This window comes from Spodoptera frugiperda, chromosome 25, assembly GCF_023101765.2.
Source record: "Spodoptera frugiperda isolate SF20-4 chromosome 25, AGI-APGP_CSIRO_Sfru_2.0, whole genome shotgun sequence".
Classification (NCBI taxonomy): domain Eukaryota; kingdom Metazoa; phylum Arthropoda; class Insecta; order Lepidoptera; family Noctuidae; genus Spodoptera; species Spodoptera frugiperda.
In genome coordinates, this window is record NC_064236.1 from 21,337,467 (window position 1) to 21,353,774 (window position 16,308).

Genomic DNA, 16,308 nt, shown 5'->3' on the forward strand with positions numbered 1-16,308 from the left:
ATGGAAGTAAATCAAACAGCATTTCGAAGTACGGCGGGGCTCCCTCGTGACATGCACGGCACACGAAACACGCGACGCAGTGCCTCAAACGTACGATCGCACAATCATCGAACTATTTATGGGACGATCTCACAACCCTGTATGCAAACAATCATAGGGGCAAACTACATAATTACCTATTTCATATTTTCCTTTTCAAATGTCAAAGCGTAAAAAATCGGTTCGAGGTAGTGTATGTACAGTCAAAGGAGTTTGTAGTTAGTTATTAATGAGTCGAACTATAAGAGCCAGTCCACACGGCGCGTTGCGTTGCGTTGCGTCGTCGCAGCGCTGTCCTTGCGTTGTTTTACATACAAATAACCAAGGTGTTCACACGGCGCGTTGCGTCGTCGCAACGCACACATGACGGACAGCAGCCCTCGAGACGAAGCCAGAGGGGGTGTACTCGTGCGACGTCTACGTTTTTGTATTTAAGACGTGAAGACTGCGTCATAGTAACGCTGCGATGGCGCAGCGCCCGTGTGGCCGGCTATGCGTCAAAATATTTGCGTGCAGTCCACGCACCGCAACGCGCCGTGTGGACTGGCTCTAAAGCAGGTGGTGAGGTTCGGTTCTGAAGTTTCTTTTCGGTGACGGGATAAGAGTAAATAAATAAAGATTTAGCTTTTGAGGGTTGACGTTTATTATTGATTTATACTCGAATTCGTACCGTATGTATTGTAAATAGACTTTGTTCGCTACGATCAGGAACAGGAATGACAAAGTGCATCACCCGTCTGATGGTATGCAGTGTGGTATGCAGCCTTTTGTAGCCTTTGCGTTATAATGAAAAAAAAAGCGTACGTGTTTCCCTTATTTTAGTCTTATTTAGTAAAAAAGCATCAATTTAGTTACAACATACTGCATAACGCTACAATTAGTGCGCTGAAAACTTTAAGTAAATACAAATTTCTTTCCTCGAATAAACTTCGAGATAACTGTAGTAAATAAACGTTTACATAATATACTACACAGATGAATATAGTACGGTGGGCGTGCCAGATGTAGGAGACGTAAACCAATAGCATACAAGTACTGACGATTACATAAAGGTGCACTGTTTGTAAATACAAATTCCGCAAATTAAATTCTCGGAAGGCGAGCGTTGCAAGCAGCAAAAATTTCTCACACAGAGCATTCAGAGTTGCGCAAACAGATAGACATTATAAACGTCTACAAAAACTATTTCCGCGTTATTATATACTAGCTTTTGCCCGCGACTTCGTTCGCGTGGAATAGTGACTTCCGGCAAATTTTTGGTTTTAACCACAAAGATCCCGATCTCGCGGGATCTCTTCAAAAATGAGATGTGGAAGATATTCCAGGGAACTCTTCAAAAATCAACATAATGAGCTCTGCGTTTGAATTTAATAGATGTATACTCACTTAGGGCATTGAAAAAATAGTTTAAAAACGGACTTAAACTAACTTAAAACTAAAGAAAGCTACGAATTACGAATTTATAACAATTAAAAAAGAAACTATATTACAACCTATCCTCTATGCTATAATAACCAAGCTTAAACTAAATAATTTAAAAGAAACGACTTAAATCTAATCTAATTAATTTATAAATTAGACTTACAATTTTATTAAAAAAACTAACTACAGTAACTACTAATAATCGGTTAAATAGTTTAACCAAAAAACCAGGAAAACCCAACAAATAAACTTATTAATTGACAAATACAACGAAACCAATTTAGAATATACGAAACAGCAGGACCACTACAGACAAATAATCATACGACTGATAATACACTTTTTCTACGATAGTACCGAAGCGCTCGGCCGATACCCAACCAAATGAATGTAACGAAACCATAGCGCGATCTATTTCGATCCCAACGCCATCTATCGAGGATAAAGACAACTTGGATTATTTATTTATACTCCGTTCGGGCATTTTCTTTGTACTAAAAGTTTAATTATATTGATATTATTTTTTTCATACCTTTTTACTATTTATTTACTTTTTTTCGATGAATTAAAACAATAACATGAACCGAAGTCGTGTAACGATCGACATAGAATTATCTATACTCCGTTAGAGCATTTTCTTTGTACTAAATGTTTTATTATATTGATATTATTTTTTTCATACCTTTTTACTATTTATTTACTTTTTTTCGATGAATTAAAACAATAACATGAACCGAAGTCGTGTAACGATCGACATAGAATTATTTATAAATAATTTATTTCTTATTTTTATTTTTTGATTTTTGAAATAAAAATATATCTATGTCCTTTCTAAGGTTCTAAACTATATCTGTACCAAATTTCAACCAAATCCGTCAAATAGTTGCGGAGATTAATGGTATAAGCATAGAATGTTCGACGTGATTCTTTAATTTGACATAACTTTTTTATTTATGAACCGATTGACATGAAACAAACACTAAATGTAAATTTAAGCATCCCACAATATATTCGTGAAAACCGCATCCAACTCGGATCAGCCGTTTCTGAGATTAGCGCGCACAGACAAACAGACAAACAGACAAACAGACAAACAGACAAAAAAAAGTTAATTACATTTTTGGGTTCGACATCGACATAACAATAACCCCTGCTATTTTTTTTATTTTTATTTTCAATGTACAGACAGCACTTTTCTACGATTTTATTATATGTATAGATATTTTGTGTTTATTTTCATTTTGAATTATACGTCTATTTTTCTTAACGGATACAAAGTTTCGTTATTAAAGACATTTTTCCTATTATAGTTTTTAACGATCTGTGCCCGCGACTTCGTCCTCGTGCAATAGTTATTTTGGATATTATATTTATTTTTGTAAACCAACTCCTCAGCTTTATAAATTATAGCTATTACCCATGGTTAATTTATGAATTGAAAATTCGTGATAGCACTAGATCATAGGTAACAACTCACTCACTATTATCCAAGCTCATTTCTGTACCTTTGACACGAATTTTTGCTGTGTTTCCAATTTTATCTGGAGACTTGCGCCTATAGGTCGGGTAATCGTCATCCACAAAAAGTAAAAAATAATAAAAGAAACTCAATGTTAAACTACCTAAGAATCTATTTATAATTCTAAAAAAAAAATAAGAAATTAGGAGCGGTCCCCAAAGCGACGTATTTTTTTCAAAAACTAAATTGAAATCACTGCATGCGTTCGGGAGTTATGATGCTACAGGCAGACAGACAGACAGACACGTAAAAATTATAACAACCCTCTTTTTGCGTCGGGGGCCGGGGGTATATACAAAATTATATGTATAATTGTTAACTTAACTTCCCAACAAAATGGTTGACCGGACCAATTGCTGACACACACGTCATACTCGTGAACGAGTGCCTTCTGCTGGGGCAGGTCGGCTCTCCCAGCACGTTGGTGCTGACTTGACAGAGCCGTCAGTAAATTTTATTTAGTGGATAAAAAACATATGTTAATGTGTAAGTATTTTTGTAGTTATAATTTAATAGTTGTGGTTAATTGTAGTATGCAACAGAGGTACTATACTATATAAGTAAGTAAGTAATATTGATAAGATTTATTGTAAAAAACATATGTCAAAGGGAGGATCAAGAGTCGGTGGAGAACAAATGTAAATAAAATAATAAAAAAAACAGTCTACAAATTAATTTATTTTATAAATGACTGATTTATTTTATTAATGAGAGTTGGGTCGAATCGCTGTACAGTTGTCGGTCACTTAATATAAAATTGAACGTCAATTGGAAGTACTTCACAATACTGGCCAGACAAATATTTTCCGATAAGGATGCTTAACATTATTCATTGTTGTGCATTTGGGCATAAAATGCGGTGTTTTTGATAAAATTGCACAGTTTTATCTGTTTATTATGCTGCTATCTGTCAGTATTTGGTAGTTTTTATAATTATTAAAGGTAAACCGATCACTGCGTTCGGTTTGCAAGTAATACTTTTAACTTTCTTTTTTCATTGATCTGCAGTCGATTATACCTGAATCTCAACTCTTCCCTTGACCTAACCGCTGCCAATCTCACTACGTAATTACGAGCTACTAAATCAACAACCTAGATAGCTCGTTAATTACCTACATTAAGCGAGGTCGCTTTACTCATTACTTAATAGTGATTTTGATTGTAATTTTATGTGCAGAAAGAAAAATAAACGAGAAATTAAAAACTCTCTTATAAAATGTCAACTCATGCCTGTTTTCACAGTACTAGCCGTATTTTTATTGTTTTTCGTTCAGCTTAGCTAAACTTATCTTTCGTTAACTCGCCGAACTATTGGAAATATCTATACTTAAAGTAAACAATTTCTAGTATGCATATAATATAATTAAACAACACACTCCTATAATTAAATGCATACAAAATAATACCAACATCCTCAGAACTCAGTTCGAATCCACCAGTTAACTTACACAGTTTACGTACTAGTGTCGGGATTGAATTAAGACAACGTGACGTCAGAATAGGATATACTACCTACCCAATTAGAGTGGTGTCTACGTTCAAAGACGATGTCATCAGAGACCCAATCTTCCTTCCAATTCGCTATCAGTAGCCATTGCCAATCAGGTCCCATACAGCACGGCTTGACATGTTCTGGCCCAATATTGCTTCGATCATTAGGTAACCGTAGATGGTCCAAGGATGAACAAAGGTTGAAGCGGGCTGACAACCGATCAAACCATTAATGGCGCACTATTGTTTACCGACAACACTCAGGGTGCAAATTAATTGATCACTGATAACTAAATTTCACTAACAATACATATTTGTGTCATACTCTTAAATATATATTTGCAGATTATATTTTCTGTATTTTACAGAAAATACCTATATCATTTTTCGGAAAATATTTCACTTTTTTTCTAATATCTATATCTGGGAAGTTGTTACAATAGATAAACTAATCGGAAATAGTATAAAAGCTTGTGTTTACATTAATATTGAGAACGATTACAACAATAATTACATTCTATCATAATAATATCATTCCGCAGCACAAATAAAAACTTCCACTTTCCAGCTCAACACCAACAAAACACATTTAGGGGCAACATTGAAAGAATTTCCTTTCAGTCGGAGCCTTCTGTTCAATTACACCATTTATAGGCACGTTTAAACTGTGTGTGGGTGAGAAAAAAGAGCGTAATTAAGGTAACCCTTTCGTAGTGGATTCCAATGAAGATTGTGCAAAGCCTCTTTTAAAAATAAACAACAAATTCTAACATTTGTTACGTAACACTGCACGTTGATGCAATTATCGTGTCCGGCTCTGACCTCGTTGTGGCATTGTATAATCTATTACCTAACCCTTTGAGTCCAAAGTCACCTTTAATTAACAAACGTTACTGTTATTTAGTGGAAATCTCTGGCCTGTATTTTGCCGTTACCGACGGAATTTATAGTGAAACTGTACCATACATTGTTCAGATTGTGTAAGGCGGTTGATTTTTATTTTTTAAGATGTTTACCAAGTCTATACCGTTTCATTGCCGTCTCCAACTTTGATTTTAGTCCGTCAGTTAGGCAATGAAAAAATATTAGACACTTTTTTTTATTTTGTCATAATATATAAGATAATATACTCGGATAAAAACAATCAAAGTTTAGGATTAGGAGACAAATACGTCATTTCTACGTATCTAATGTACCTAGAAGTGATGTCACGAGATAATTTAAATCGATATATCTTCGAAAGTATTTGTTTCCGTAAGAAAATAAAAAATACGAGTCTAACATTTAAAAATAATCTAGTAGACGGACTTTAAAATAAAAATTAACCATCTTCCCTTTTCTTGTTTGGTGTGTCTATTCTAAACATAAGTTATGCCGTTTCAAAATAATCTAATTTGTAATATTTCATGGAACCATGATACTTAGCATCAATATACTAACAAGCTGCTATGAAATTCAGAAAAATAAGTTATTAGAAGCTTCTTCGTATTTTCTTAGCATTATTCATATAATAATGTATTCAATGATAGCAAAAAATATGTTAACTCAATATCACTTATAACATTTTAGCCCCGTTACTAACTGGAAACTTTAGCATGAAATATTGTTCAGCGGTTCGTAGCACTTTGTAGCTGATCGTAGCGCCTCGTAGCGCGTCGTAGTACTACGCACGGCATGACGTAGCAAGCGTAGCACGGGGAATTTAACACGATTTAAGCAACTTGTACAGGAACTTAAAAGTATCAGAGCCAAACAAAATTAATTTAAAATATTTAAAAAGAAACCCTAAAATATGTTAAATATGTATATATTTATTGCTTCTAAAATACTAGACCATTTTGCAACTAAACTGAAATAATATCAATAACAAAGCAGACTGGTCGACATTCAATCAATAATTCAAATTACAAAACCCATATATAATAACCAGGCACTGCATCATTGATGAAATGACACAAAATTGCAGATTGAAAATCAGCTTTTTGTCATATGAATTAGTTTCCCAGCCGTGTAATTATTCAAAACCGTAATTGCAGGCTTTGAACAGAATACCATTTCATGAAATAGGACTGAGTTACCGGCACAAAAGACTATAATTTTGTTTCATTTGAAATTCTCTTTGGTCACTCGTGACATTGTAACCTGCAACGTGCGACGGGAATTTAATTTAGTGGCGGCATTATGGTCGCTGTATAGTTTTGAATATAACCTTGGCTATGTGTGCCAAGGCTAGCTTGTCCATTATGCACTTTTCGGAACCCATTTCAAAGAGTTTCTAACAATATTTCTGTTTATTGATTTAGGCAAAAGCTTTTGTTTGGTGTATGTTATACGTACGTACATTTTTTATTCTGCACTTCGAAGATATTCAATTTGAGTAATATAGTATTTTCGAAACATTTAATTAAAATTCTATAAAATTACATTTTTAAATGCTACTTTATAAAATACAATATCAAATATTATTTAAAAATATAAAAATAAGAGCCGACAAGAGCATGGTCCAAACTTCCGGTGGTTAGGGCTCCAAAAACAGAAACCTCCTCACAATACGTGCTGTTTCGAGGAGTACTGCCTTCTGCATCAGGCCCTTGATCTATCCGGCCAACCCTAGCCTCCTAAGGTAGTTGTCGATGCTGTTGGGTATTAATCCGTTGGCCGACTTGACTGCCGATAGCCCAATCCACATTCCACATGTCGACAACCTCGTGAGTCAAGTCAAGATATTTAATTAGATTTTTTACACTTAAAACTTATAGATACTTGTTGATTTTTAGTTTTTGGAACTTGGTCTTTTTATGTAATAAACTGTTCAATATAACATGGTGCCATGTCTTATCTTTTATTGATTAAGGATTGGTAGAGATGCACATTGTTAACTTACTATTTGTTTTGAAAAAATAATAATACTTTGCATGAAAATATAAGAAACTTGATTTTATTCAAATCGTATAACCGATAACACTGAGGTAATCAAAGGAAGATTATCAAAAAAAAATATTTTGATAAGACTAATAATTGTCTACTCTCAAATATATCTATGGTATACAAATATATTATGGTAATCAAATAAACTAAATTGAAATCGTTCAAACAATGTATCAGCCATCTGGAATTTCTATTGATATGATGAAATATATGTGATTGGGCGATATTTATTGTACAGCGCATTCCAATTACCAAGTAATTTCCACATTGTATATTAGTGATTTCATTGAATATCTTCATTAAGCCTTCTTAACCCTTCCAGGGTGGCCGAAAGGTACTGTCAGACTCTTACTGACTAAAACCCACCCCAGTGTCCCGTCTCACAAATGGGTACGAGGGTGACTTTAATTAAACCTAATATATATAATTTGATTTAAATTTGTAATTCAAAGCAAAATTTTGTTGTTTCGAAGTTATACCAGACAGACAGACAGACAAAAATTCCAAAAATTGTTTTCTGTGACTCTTCTATAGTTGGCTCCTATTCGTTTTGTGGAAAAATATTTAATGTACAGATATTCCATTTTTACTGTCTTATTATAGTATGTATTGATTAGAGAAATGGATTGGTGCTATGGTTATATTAAAACTACTTGATGCAAAACTACGATAAAATAGAAAAACATTCACACATCCAAATGGACTTTTGCGACAGTACGTTATGCTTGAAAATTAATCTCCAAGTATGTATTTGTAATTCATATATTTCAAAGAAAAAGTGAATAAGTGCATAAGATGAATATACATTCGACACTACTGTTCACTCTAATTTCTGTATCGGTTTGCTCTAATATCGAAAGGTCTCGAAGGTTTTCGAGTTCTATTATCGGTACGGACCCAGCCTAAAATTAAATAACCCTCACATAAACTTTTAAATAAAAATAAGATGTGACGTTAATTCATCATTATTGAACCAAAATCACAACCTAAATACCTGTCTTCTGGGCAGTATACTTAAGTCTACCTCTAAGAAACTAGAACTAAGAATAAACAAGAAAAATTGTTACAATTGGTTTGTCAAAATATGCAGGACTTTTCATTAAAATGTCTAGAAATTGTTTTTTTTTTACAAAAATTTAAGTGTGATAGTGTTTGTACAACTGAACATTGGCTGACAAACTATCAAGTAGAATCAAATTATTTTGAAAACTGTTGTGTTGGTAACTTTTTTAGCCGTCAATCAATGATACATGGTGGTTGCCTGATCTTAATAAAAAAAGTCAGTGAAATATAAAGAACGACAAGATATTGCTTTACTATCAATAGAGCACACAATAGAGTTGTCCTGTGTTGAGCTGGATAGGCATATTGTAGTATGTGTTTATAGGCCTCCTATTTTACAGAATCTTAGTACTTTTATTTCAGTAACGTAGGATGTACTACAGAAAACTTGCTCCAGTAGTAAACATACTAAAGTATTTGGCTATTTTAATGTTGATCTCCTGGAAAGCAACTATAATTGTACTAACTTGTTGAGTCTCTTTAAATCTTTTGATTTGTCTAATATTTTCCTAGAGCCCACCCGAGTAACATCCACCTCGGCGACATGTATAGATAATATTTTTTGCAACTGTAATTATTTACATAAGGACATTGTAAATAGATTACAATCTGATCACAGTGGGCTGAACACATCGGTCAACTTTAACACTATCACGACTGCACAAAATAGAAAAAATATGTTCAGACAAATCACAAATAAAAAGATTGAGTTATTAAATAATAATTATTCAGCCAAATACAAAGATTTATGACAACTTATTAAACACAGTTTGACAAAATGTTCCCTTTAAAACGTTAAAACATTAAATGTAAGTTTGTATTGCCCAGTCATAAACTGGGCTACAACAAGTATTTGTATAAGAAGGGAAAAGTTGTTTGAGCTTTACGGCATAAAACCATTTAATAATAATGAGGCTTTCCACAGTCATGTCTCCAGGTACTCAAAAATATTTCAATCTGTTTGTAAGCATGCTAAAGCACTTCATATTAGCAGTAAAATGAAGACCGCGGAAAACAAAATAAAAACTACCTAAAATATAATAACGAGACAGGCAGAAATTAACCACGTAACGTTGAATTTATTTAAATACTAAAAATGGACGCATTTATACAAATTCAAAAGTTGTTCAGGAATTCGAAAATTTCCTTAAGAATATTCCGCTAAAAACTACGGGAGCATTGAAATCGTCTCCATCTCTTTTTATCAAGCTTCTTAAAAGTAATGTTAAAGATTGCCCTTCTGATTTTCTATTTCAATACACAAAACCCACAAGCAGTCATTAAAGCAAATATTAAAGTTAAGTCGACTGTAGATTTCTGGGGAATGTCGGTTAAAATGTGTAGGTCTTTCATAGAGACTATAGCGCCTCATTTAGCTTTAATTTTGAATAAAAGTGTAGATCAAGGAGTTTTCCCAGATTTAATTATGAAACAGTAAAGTAGTTCCTTTGTTTAAATTCGGTGATAGTGCAGAACCCAATAACTATAGGCTGGTCTCTATATTACCAGTGCTAAGTATTTGAAAGACTGATGGTTACTCAAATGCTGCGTCACTTTAACATGAAACCTATCTGTCATGATCAACAATACGGGTTTACCAAAAATCTGTCCAAGCATGGAACGTGATTAAGAGTAGGTATAACCACGTTTCCATGAAAATAGATAACAAAAGCCTTTTGATACAATAAAATTTGAGTCAATATACAAAAGGTAACAAAATGTAAACAATAAAAATTAGACACAAATATGCTTATCGTGGCCGACACCTGAACGTTCCCTGTCGTACACATGACCCTACCGTCTGCCCGGTCGTCTGGTACCTGACGGTGCCGGCTGTCTGCGACGGAGTATCTGACGTACACCACGTCGCGCCCGCGCGTTACACTTTCAAGGTCCCTGTCTACTCATTCGGTGTCGCCGTACGCCAGACGCCACCTCCAGTATTGTATCGTACGTACGTAATTGTTACTAAATTGTTTACATAGTAACGGGGTATTACGTCGACTTGTTTTTGTTATCTTTGTCCACTCTACGTTTGTATAATCCATATTTTATTAGATGAAATCAATGTGTGTTGTTAATTTTGTACTCGAATATTGAGAAATTGATGTAAACCTTCAACGGATTTTATTAAACTCTGTCTTTACAATGTTATTTACATACTACAAGTCTTTATTTGTATTATGAAGTTCGCTAACGACGTCAAGCCGACGTTACGCTGCTACATTTGGTACATTATTTTGATAAACTTGTTCGTGTTACGAGGTCTATGCTCGTCGTTGTACGTGTAAACATACTTTGCGAACATAATTGTTGTTTTTAAATTGAAGCTAATTATAAAGAAACTTATCCTAAACTTTGCTGTGTTGGCAGTTTGTTGAAATCAGAACACAGTCAGTATTCATAGTAATCACAAAATTGTTAACTCGTTTAGTAAAACGTACAAATCAGTATTTTAGATCAATTTAAACGCGACGAAGAATAAATACAAATGTGAGCTCCAGGACACAAAAATCTGAAAGAGAAGGAGAAAGTAGTGTGGTGACTCACCTCGGAGACCTCACTCTGGCATGACTCGACGCTCTTGGTCAACTCTTGGAGCTGCGTGCGGATCTCGCAGAGCGCCACCGTCGTCTCCAACTGACGGTCCCCTCGTTGCAGGTCATCCAGCTTGGCGGATAGATTCATGCTCATTATGCTCACCTGTCTCTGTAGGCTACAGCCAAAGTCAATGTTAGTCACACCACCCTGCGTATCCCCTAGCTGACTCTAAGTCAGTTCGACCTTCCCCGCCCATACAACAAGTACAAACAAATTGTACAAACTGCACAAAATTACTGAATAAGTAACCCTACTAGATATTCAACCTATTTCTTCTAAGTTCAATATTTCATAACTTCCCACTAGTTGATTGTAACACGAATGAGCCAAACATGTTACTGATGTAGATGTCGGATATATAATACCCGTGAGAACACGACATGTTTTGTAAAGAATTCGTTTGTTTTGTCGTTAAGAGGCGAGAAAGGTCGGCAACAATACTAACATGTGGGATATATGAGTAAATTATTATTTTTATCACATTAGTATTTATAAACATCACACTGTTTGTTTACAAGAGTATCAAATAAACACACGTAAAGTGCTCTATTACGAGTCAAATTATAAATGTTACTCGTCATGTCTATTAATCGTTTAACGAATCTCTAACATAGTATTGAATACATAAAACCTAATTAATAAAATTTAAATGTTATTGATTTAAAGATTTGAATTATGATTAGTTTTGAAACGAGAATTCTTTATGATTAGTTTGAAACGAGAATTCTTTATACATATTTAATTTAGTGTTTCGTGTGAAATGTAAATGTCATTGTGCTAATCAAAGTAATGTTCTTTATTTATGTTTTATTACCAAACATTTTAAGGTGAAAGGTGAACACAGATAAAAGGTGAATGCAGTGAGCCAAGTTCAATTATATCTTTACAAAGAATTTTTAAATTGTTCTTGAAAACACGTGAAATGGCACCTCTTTTTAAGACAGTCTATTATTTGCCATCTAGTTTATATGAAAACACTACATTAAAACGTTACAACCACACCCATGCAAGCATAACCCCGTCCTATCCCAAGGTTAATGTCTGAGGCAAGTGCTAAGCACGCATGTATTCCGGGTAGCGAGAGAGAAACAAGGTCGTGGCCATAGATGCTAACCACGGTGCCATGGTCCGATGTTATGATAGGAACTGTGAATGATTCAGCCACCGCGAGTCGACTCGTCAACGCATCGTCATATCTGTTATACGAGATAGGATGCTAAGCCAAGGTGAAACAAAATGTAGAAGACACATCGACACATAGAGAGATCCTTATGATCGTATGCAAATGAAGCCAGTATTAAAGGCGGAAAGCTATCCGGTATTGTCGCTATAGTCACGTACCTAAGTAGTAGCTCCCTGAGTGTGGTCTCGTCTTCCTCCGTCGTCGCATATCGTGTCAGCTTGCCTCCGGCCTCCCGGCCCACATGGTCTGGTACCACTGCGTCAAAACTACTTGTTTATTTTATTTTTTACATAACTAACTTCCCAATTTGTTTGGTACTTCTGATTGATTTTTTATTTTTGTTGCAGAGTTTGTGGTTTGGAATTTGGATAACCGAAAGGATGCGTGGCTCATAATTTTGAACGGTTGGTGCTACGAGTACCTACTCAGCATCGAACCTTACACCGCTTGCCAATTAGCTTCGATGGCCACGACAGGGTCCCTAATCAATTTAGATGTTCAGCGATACCCACAAATTGGTATGGAAATGAACAATTTAGGTCGACTTTTTATTAAAATGAAGGTGTTTTAATTAAGAAAAATTAAATGTTTAAACAAAATCAAAATATACGTTAGCACCTTGTTAATTTTGCGCGACGTACATTTAAGTTGTAGCTTACAATTTTATTATATTTTTAATTATATATTTTATATTATGTTTTAGGTACGCATTTTAATTAGTTCCTGTGGAATTTAGATAATTTAGAAACACTACATTTTTACCTGCAGCATAGCGAGTAAACCGCTAAAGATGTTATTTAAAGATCGCGAGCCAATGAATGAAAACACAATTTAAAACAGAGACAGCGTGAGTTCCGAAACATGATAGAAATCCGAAGAAGTGTGTCCTACTATTCGGGTGATACGACGTGACAGATACTGTACATGCACGTGACAACACTACAACACCGAAAATGATTCACATGACACATTGAATCGACGTGTTAAAAGTCAGATAGAAGAAGAAATCACGATTAGATACTTTAGATTTTGCGACGTTGTTTTCCCTCTAATTACTCTAACACTAATGAAATGACTGTTCACTAGATATTAATTATGTATATTTAGTTTAAAAACAGATGTGAATGTTTCAAACTTTCCATTTCACTTCGTACTATGTCATAATTATATTCTAGGAATACATTTCATTCACGGGAGCCGAGTGAAATAACTACACTATTCTCACAAAATGGTTCAAATCTGGAATTTCTGTTACAAACACCCACACATAAGCTTCATTCAATGAACACCACTACGTCAATGCTTGCACACAGATATGTCACTAGCAATTTATGAATGGAAGCTTCATGGTGACTACGCACCGCATTTATCTAACGAGTTTCAAATATATTTCGATGATTTGTAGTTATAACAATGACTTAAATAAGAGGATATGAATACTATTTTAGATGTATTCGTGTCAATCAAAAGTCGTGGTTCCAAAACAAAATTAAGCGACCATGACCAAGACTTGAAAAAGGGTGAAGTGCATTCCGATCTTTGTAAACTGAAACGTGTCGAAGTTTTAAATTAATGCCTGTCGAACCGCAGCGCGACTAGCCCCCAGAGTGACGTCAACGTCACGCTAGAAACCGATAGATGGCTTCACCTATCCGTCATGCACGTTGGATATCTCGAGAGAGTTGTATTTCCGAGAAATGAAAGCAAATCTGTTTGTTATTGAAGACAACTGAAATACATTCGTAGTGCGATTTAGTACTATCTGTTTACAAACTGTTGTCGCTCAGTTTTAGCGCCTAGCTTCACTGACAGACAGACTGACAGACAATTCAATTTGACGTTTCAAAAGTGCCTTATTTAGGATTAATTGAAATAAATGCTTTGACTTTGACTTAGGTTTCAGCCGACATAGCAAAATAGTGTACATCTAAAATGGTTGGAGATTATTTTATTTATATGTGTAGGGACGGTACAGTGTTATTTATTGTTTGTTTTTAAATGGTTTTGGAATCTGGTCTGTAGTTAAAAGGTTTTCAATTCTAAATTTAAATCCCTTCGCACATAAGCGAAGGGATTTGGGTGATATGATTTTTAGTTTTCTACATGTATCTGTTAGTACCTAAGGTTTTAATTATAACTTCGAGATATTTAAAATCTTTTGGTACATCTAGTAGATGTGTATCTGTATATTTGAAATGGTTTCAAGCTACCTTAATTTATTATATTTTAGTTTCTTAATTGACAGGTGAAAATTAGCATTATAAGTTTACTAAGACAATTTGACTCTTTGACTTATAATTAAGTCTATATACAGAAATCTATTTACAGAAACAAATTCATATAATTTGATTACTTGGTCGTGATTGGACACAAATAAATGAAATTCGACCTAACAAAGTTGTCATTAGAGACAGCTATTTTATTACGATTGACATAATATATATTAAATACGTTTAAAATTAATTGGGCCCACTTTTGCTGTTTGATTTTTAAATAATAAATAGTTTGCGACTGTTTATAACTTCATATATTTTATTATTTAATCTTCATCACAAACTGTATAGTGGATAGTGGACTTAATGCAGTGACGGTCTGTCAGGTATCCCTAAAAATATAAACAAAAGCATCTCAATATTTTAATGAGACAACTTTTCAATGACCCACATGATAGGCCATCCATGTTATATTTTATGAGAAACTGACCAGGGATAACTAATAGGCAATTGAGTTGTAAATTGTTAAATGATTTTAAGGGTAAAATGGTCACAATTGGGTGCCCAACGCAATACGAAACGCTACATATGGTTGCAATAATGCTGACCTATGAAAGGTCCCTAGAAATAATTAAGATAAGTATTGTACAAAAAGCGTCATAAAACCCGGCCGTATTGCAAAGGGACTTTGACGAGGGAGAAGTTACAAACGTTATGGAAACGAGAGGAGACTTTCTCTTGGACTGCGGAGGCGGCCGGTTGTCTAGGATAAACTAGAATTGGTTCCTTAGAACCCAGTTGTACTAAGTAAATTCAGTGTGTAGTGTGGAATTTTGGTGAGTAGCAGTGTGAAAGTAGGAAAAGGGTATATGAATGTGGTTTTATTACAAGCTAAGGCCTTTATCCTATCTTCTTATTTGTGTCCCAGTGCCCTGCACCGTACTTGTTGTACGCGCATCTCCAGGGAGCGGGGGTAGGCTTCACCAAGTATCTTGGAGCTTCTCCATACATTTGTTAGCTATGTTCGAATAGAGCACTAGGTTCAAAACACGTGTGTCTCGTCAACATCCACACCCGCCATAGGAGATATGTATATCTATACTAAAAAATTCTACGGTTGACGAAACATGTACTGTCGAAACGGGGTTCTATTAAGGAGGTGAAATGATGTGTAGGTTTGAATGGCCACTTCGGCGTACACAAGTGCATCTGTAACGGTATTCTTCCACGTAGCTTACACCCTTCTCTTTGATCGCTCCCTCTTATTTTATGTAAATAAATTATAATATATCCCTTTAATATATCGATTCCTCATGAATTCCCATTTTATCCTTTGTTGGTTGCTTTTAATAGAACCTGTCAATAACATTATGAACAAGTTAATAAAATAAGTTACGTTATTTATTGGGAATTCATTAAATATCCCGTGAAATGTCGGAAACGGAAAGAAGTGACTGAAGTACTGCTAAAGACTACATATACTGCATAAATATTAAAATATATTATGCAGAAATAAGTTTCCTTAATTGTTTTGAGTCTGCCAATCCTTAATTATATGCTCGCGGACTTTAAATTTAAAGGAACTGCAATTTGTTGCCATTCTTCTCTCCTTGGGCAGAGTATTTTAAAAAAGAAGAGTGTAGAAATTCAGAGCGATGAGAGACACCACATTGAAGGTGTGGATTTTGATACGAACGAAAAAATTTTGTGTGGTTAGCGCAACACTATTGAAAGTAAGAAGTTAGGTAACCAGGCGAAGAAGGAGATTTAAGGTAAGAGAATAAACTAGTCAGTGTCCTCTGCTGCCTGCGGAAGCGTATGGGCAGCCATATTAGTTGTATTCTAGGTGC

The 16,308-nt window shown here is 34.7% G+C and overlaps 1 protein-coding gene across 8 annotated transcripts in view; it reads right to left on the reverse strand.

The window, feature by feature from the left end:
• LOC118267774 (glucose transporter type 1) overlaps positions 1-16,308 on the reverse strand; it is a 133,095-nt gene that overhangs the window by 29,859 nt on the left and 86,928 nt on the right. For 7 of the 8 annotated variants that reach the window (XM_050704086.1, XM_050704087.1, XM_035581990.2 and 4 more), the window contains exons 4-5: positions 12,404-12,500; positions 11,012-11,177 (exon numbers count right to left, since the gene is read on the reverse strand). In XM_050704086.1, the coding sequence (XP_050560043.1) occupies positions 11,012-11,177; positions 12,404-12,500 (263 nt within the window). The remainder of the gene's footprint in view (positions 1-11,011; positions 11,178-12,403; positions 12,501-16,308) is intronic. The other variant, XM_050704092.1, reaches the window with a different exon arrangement.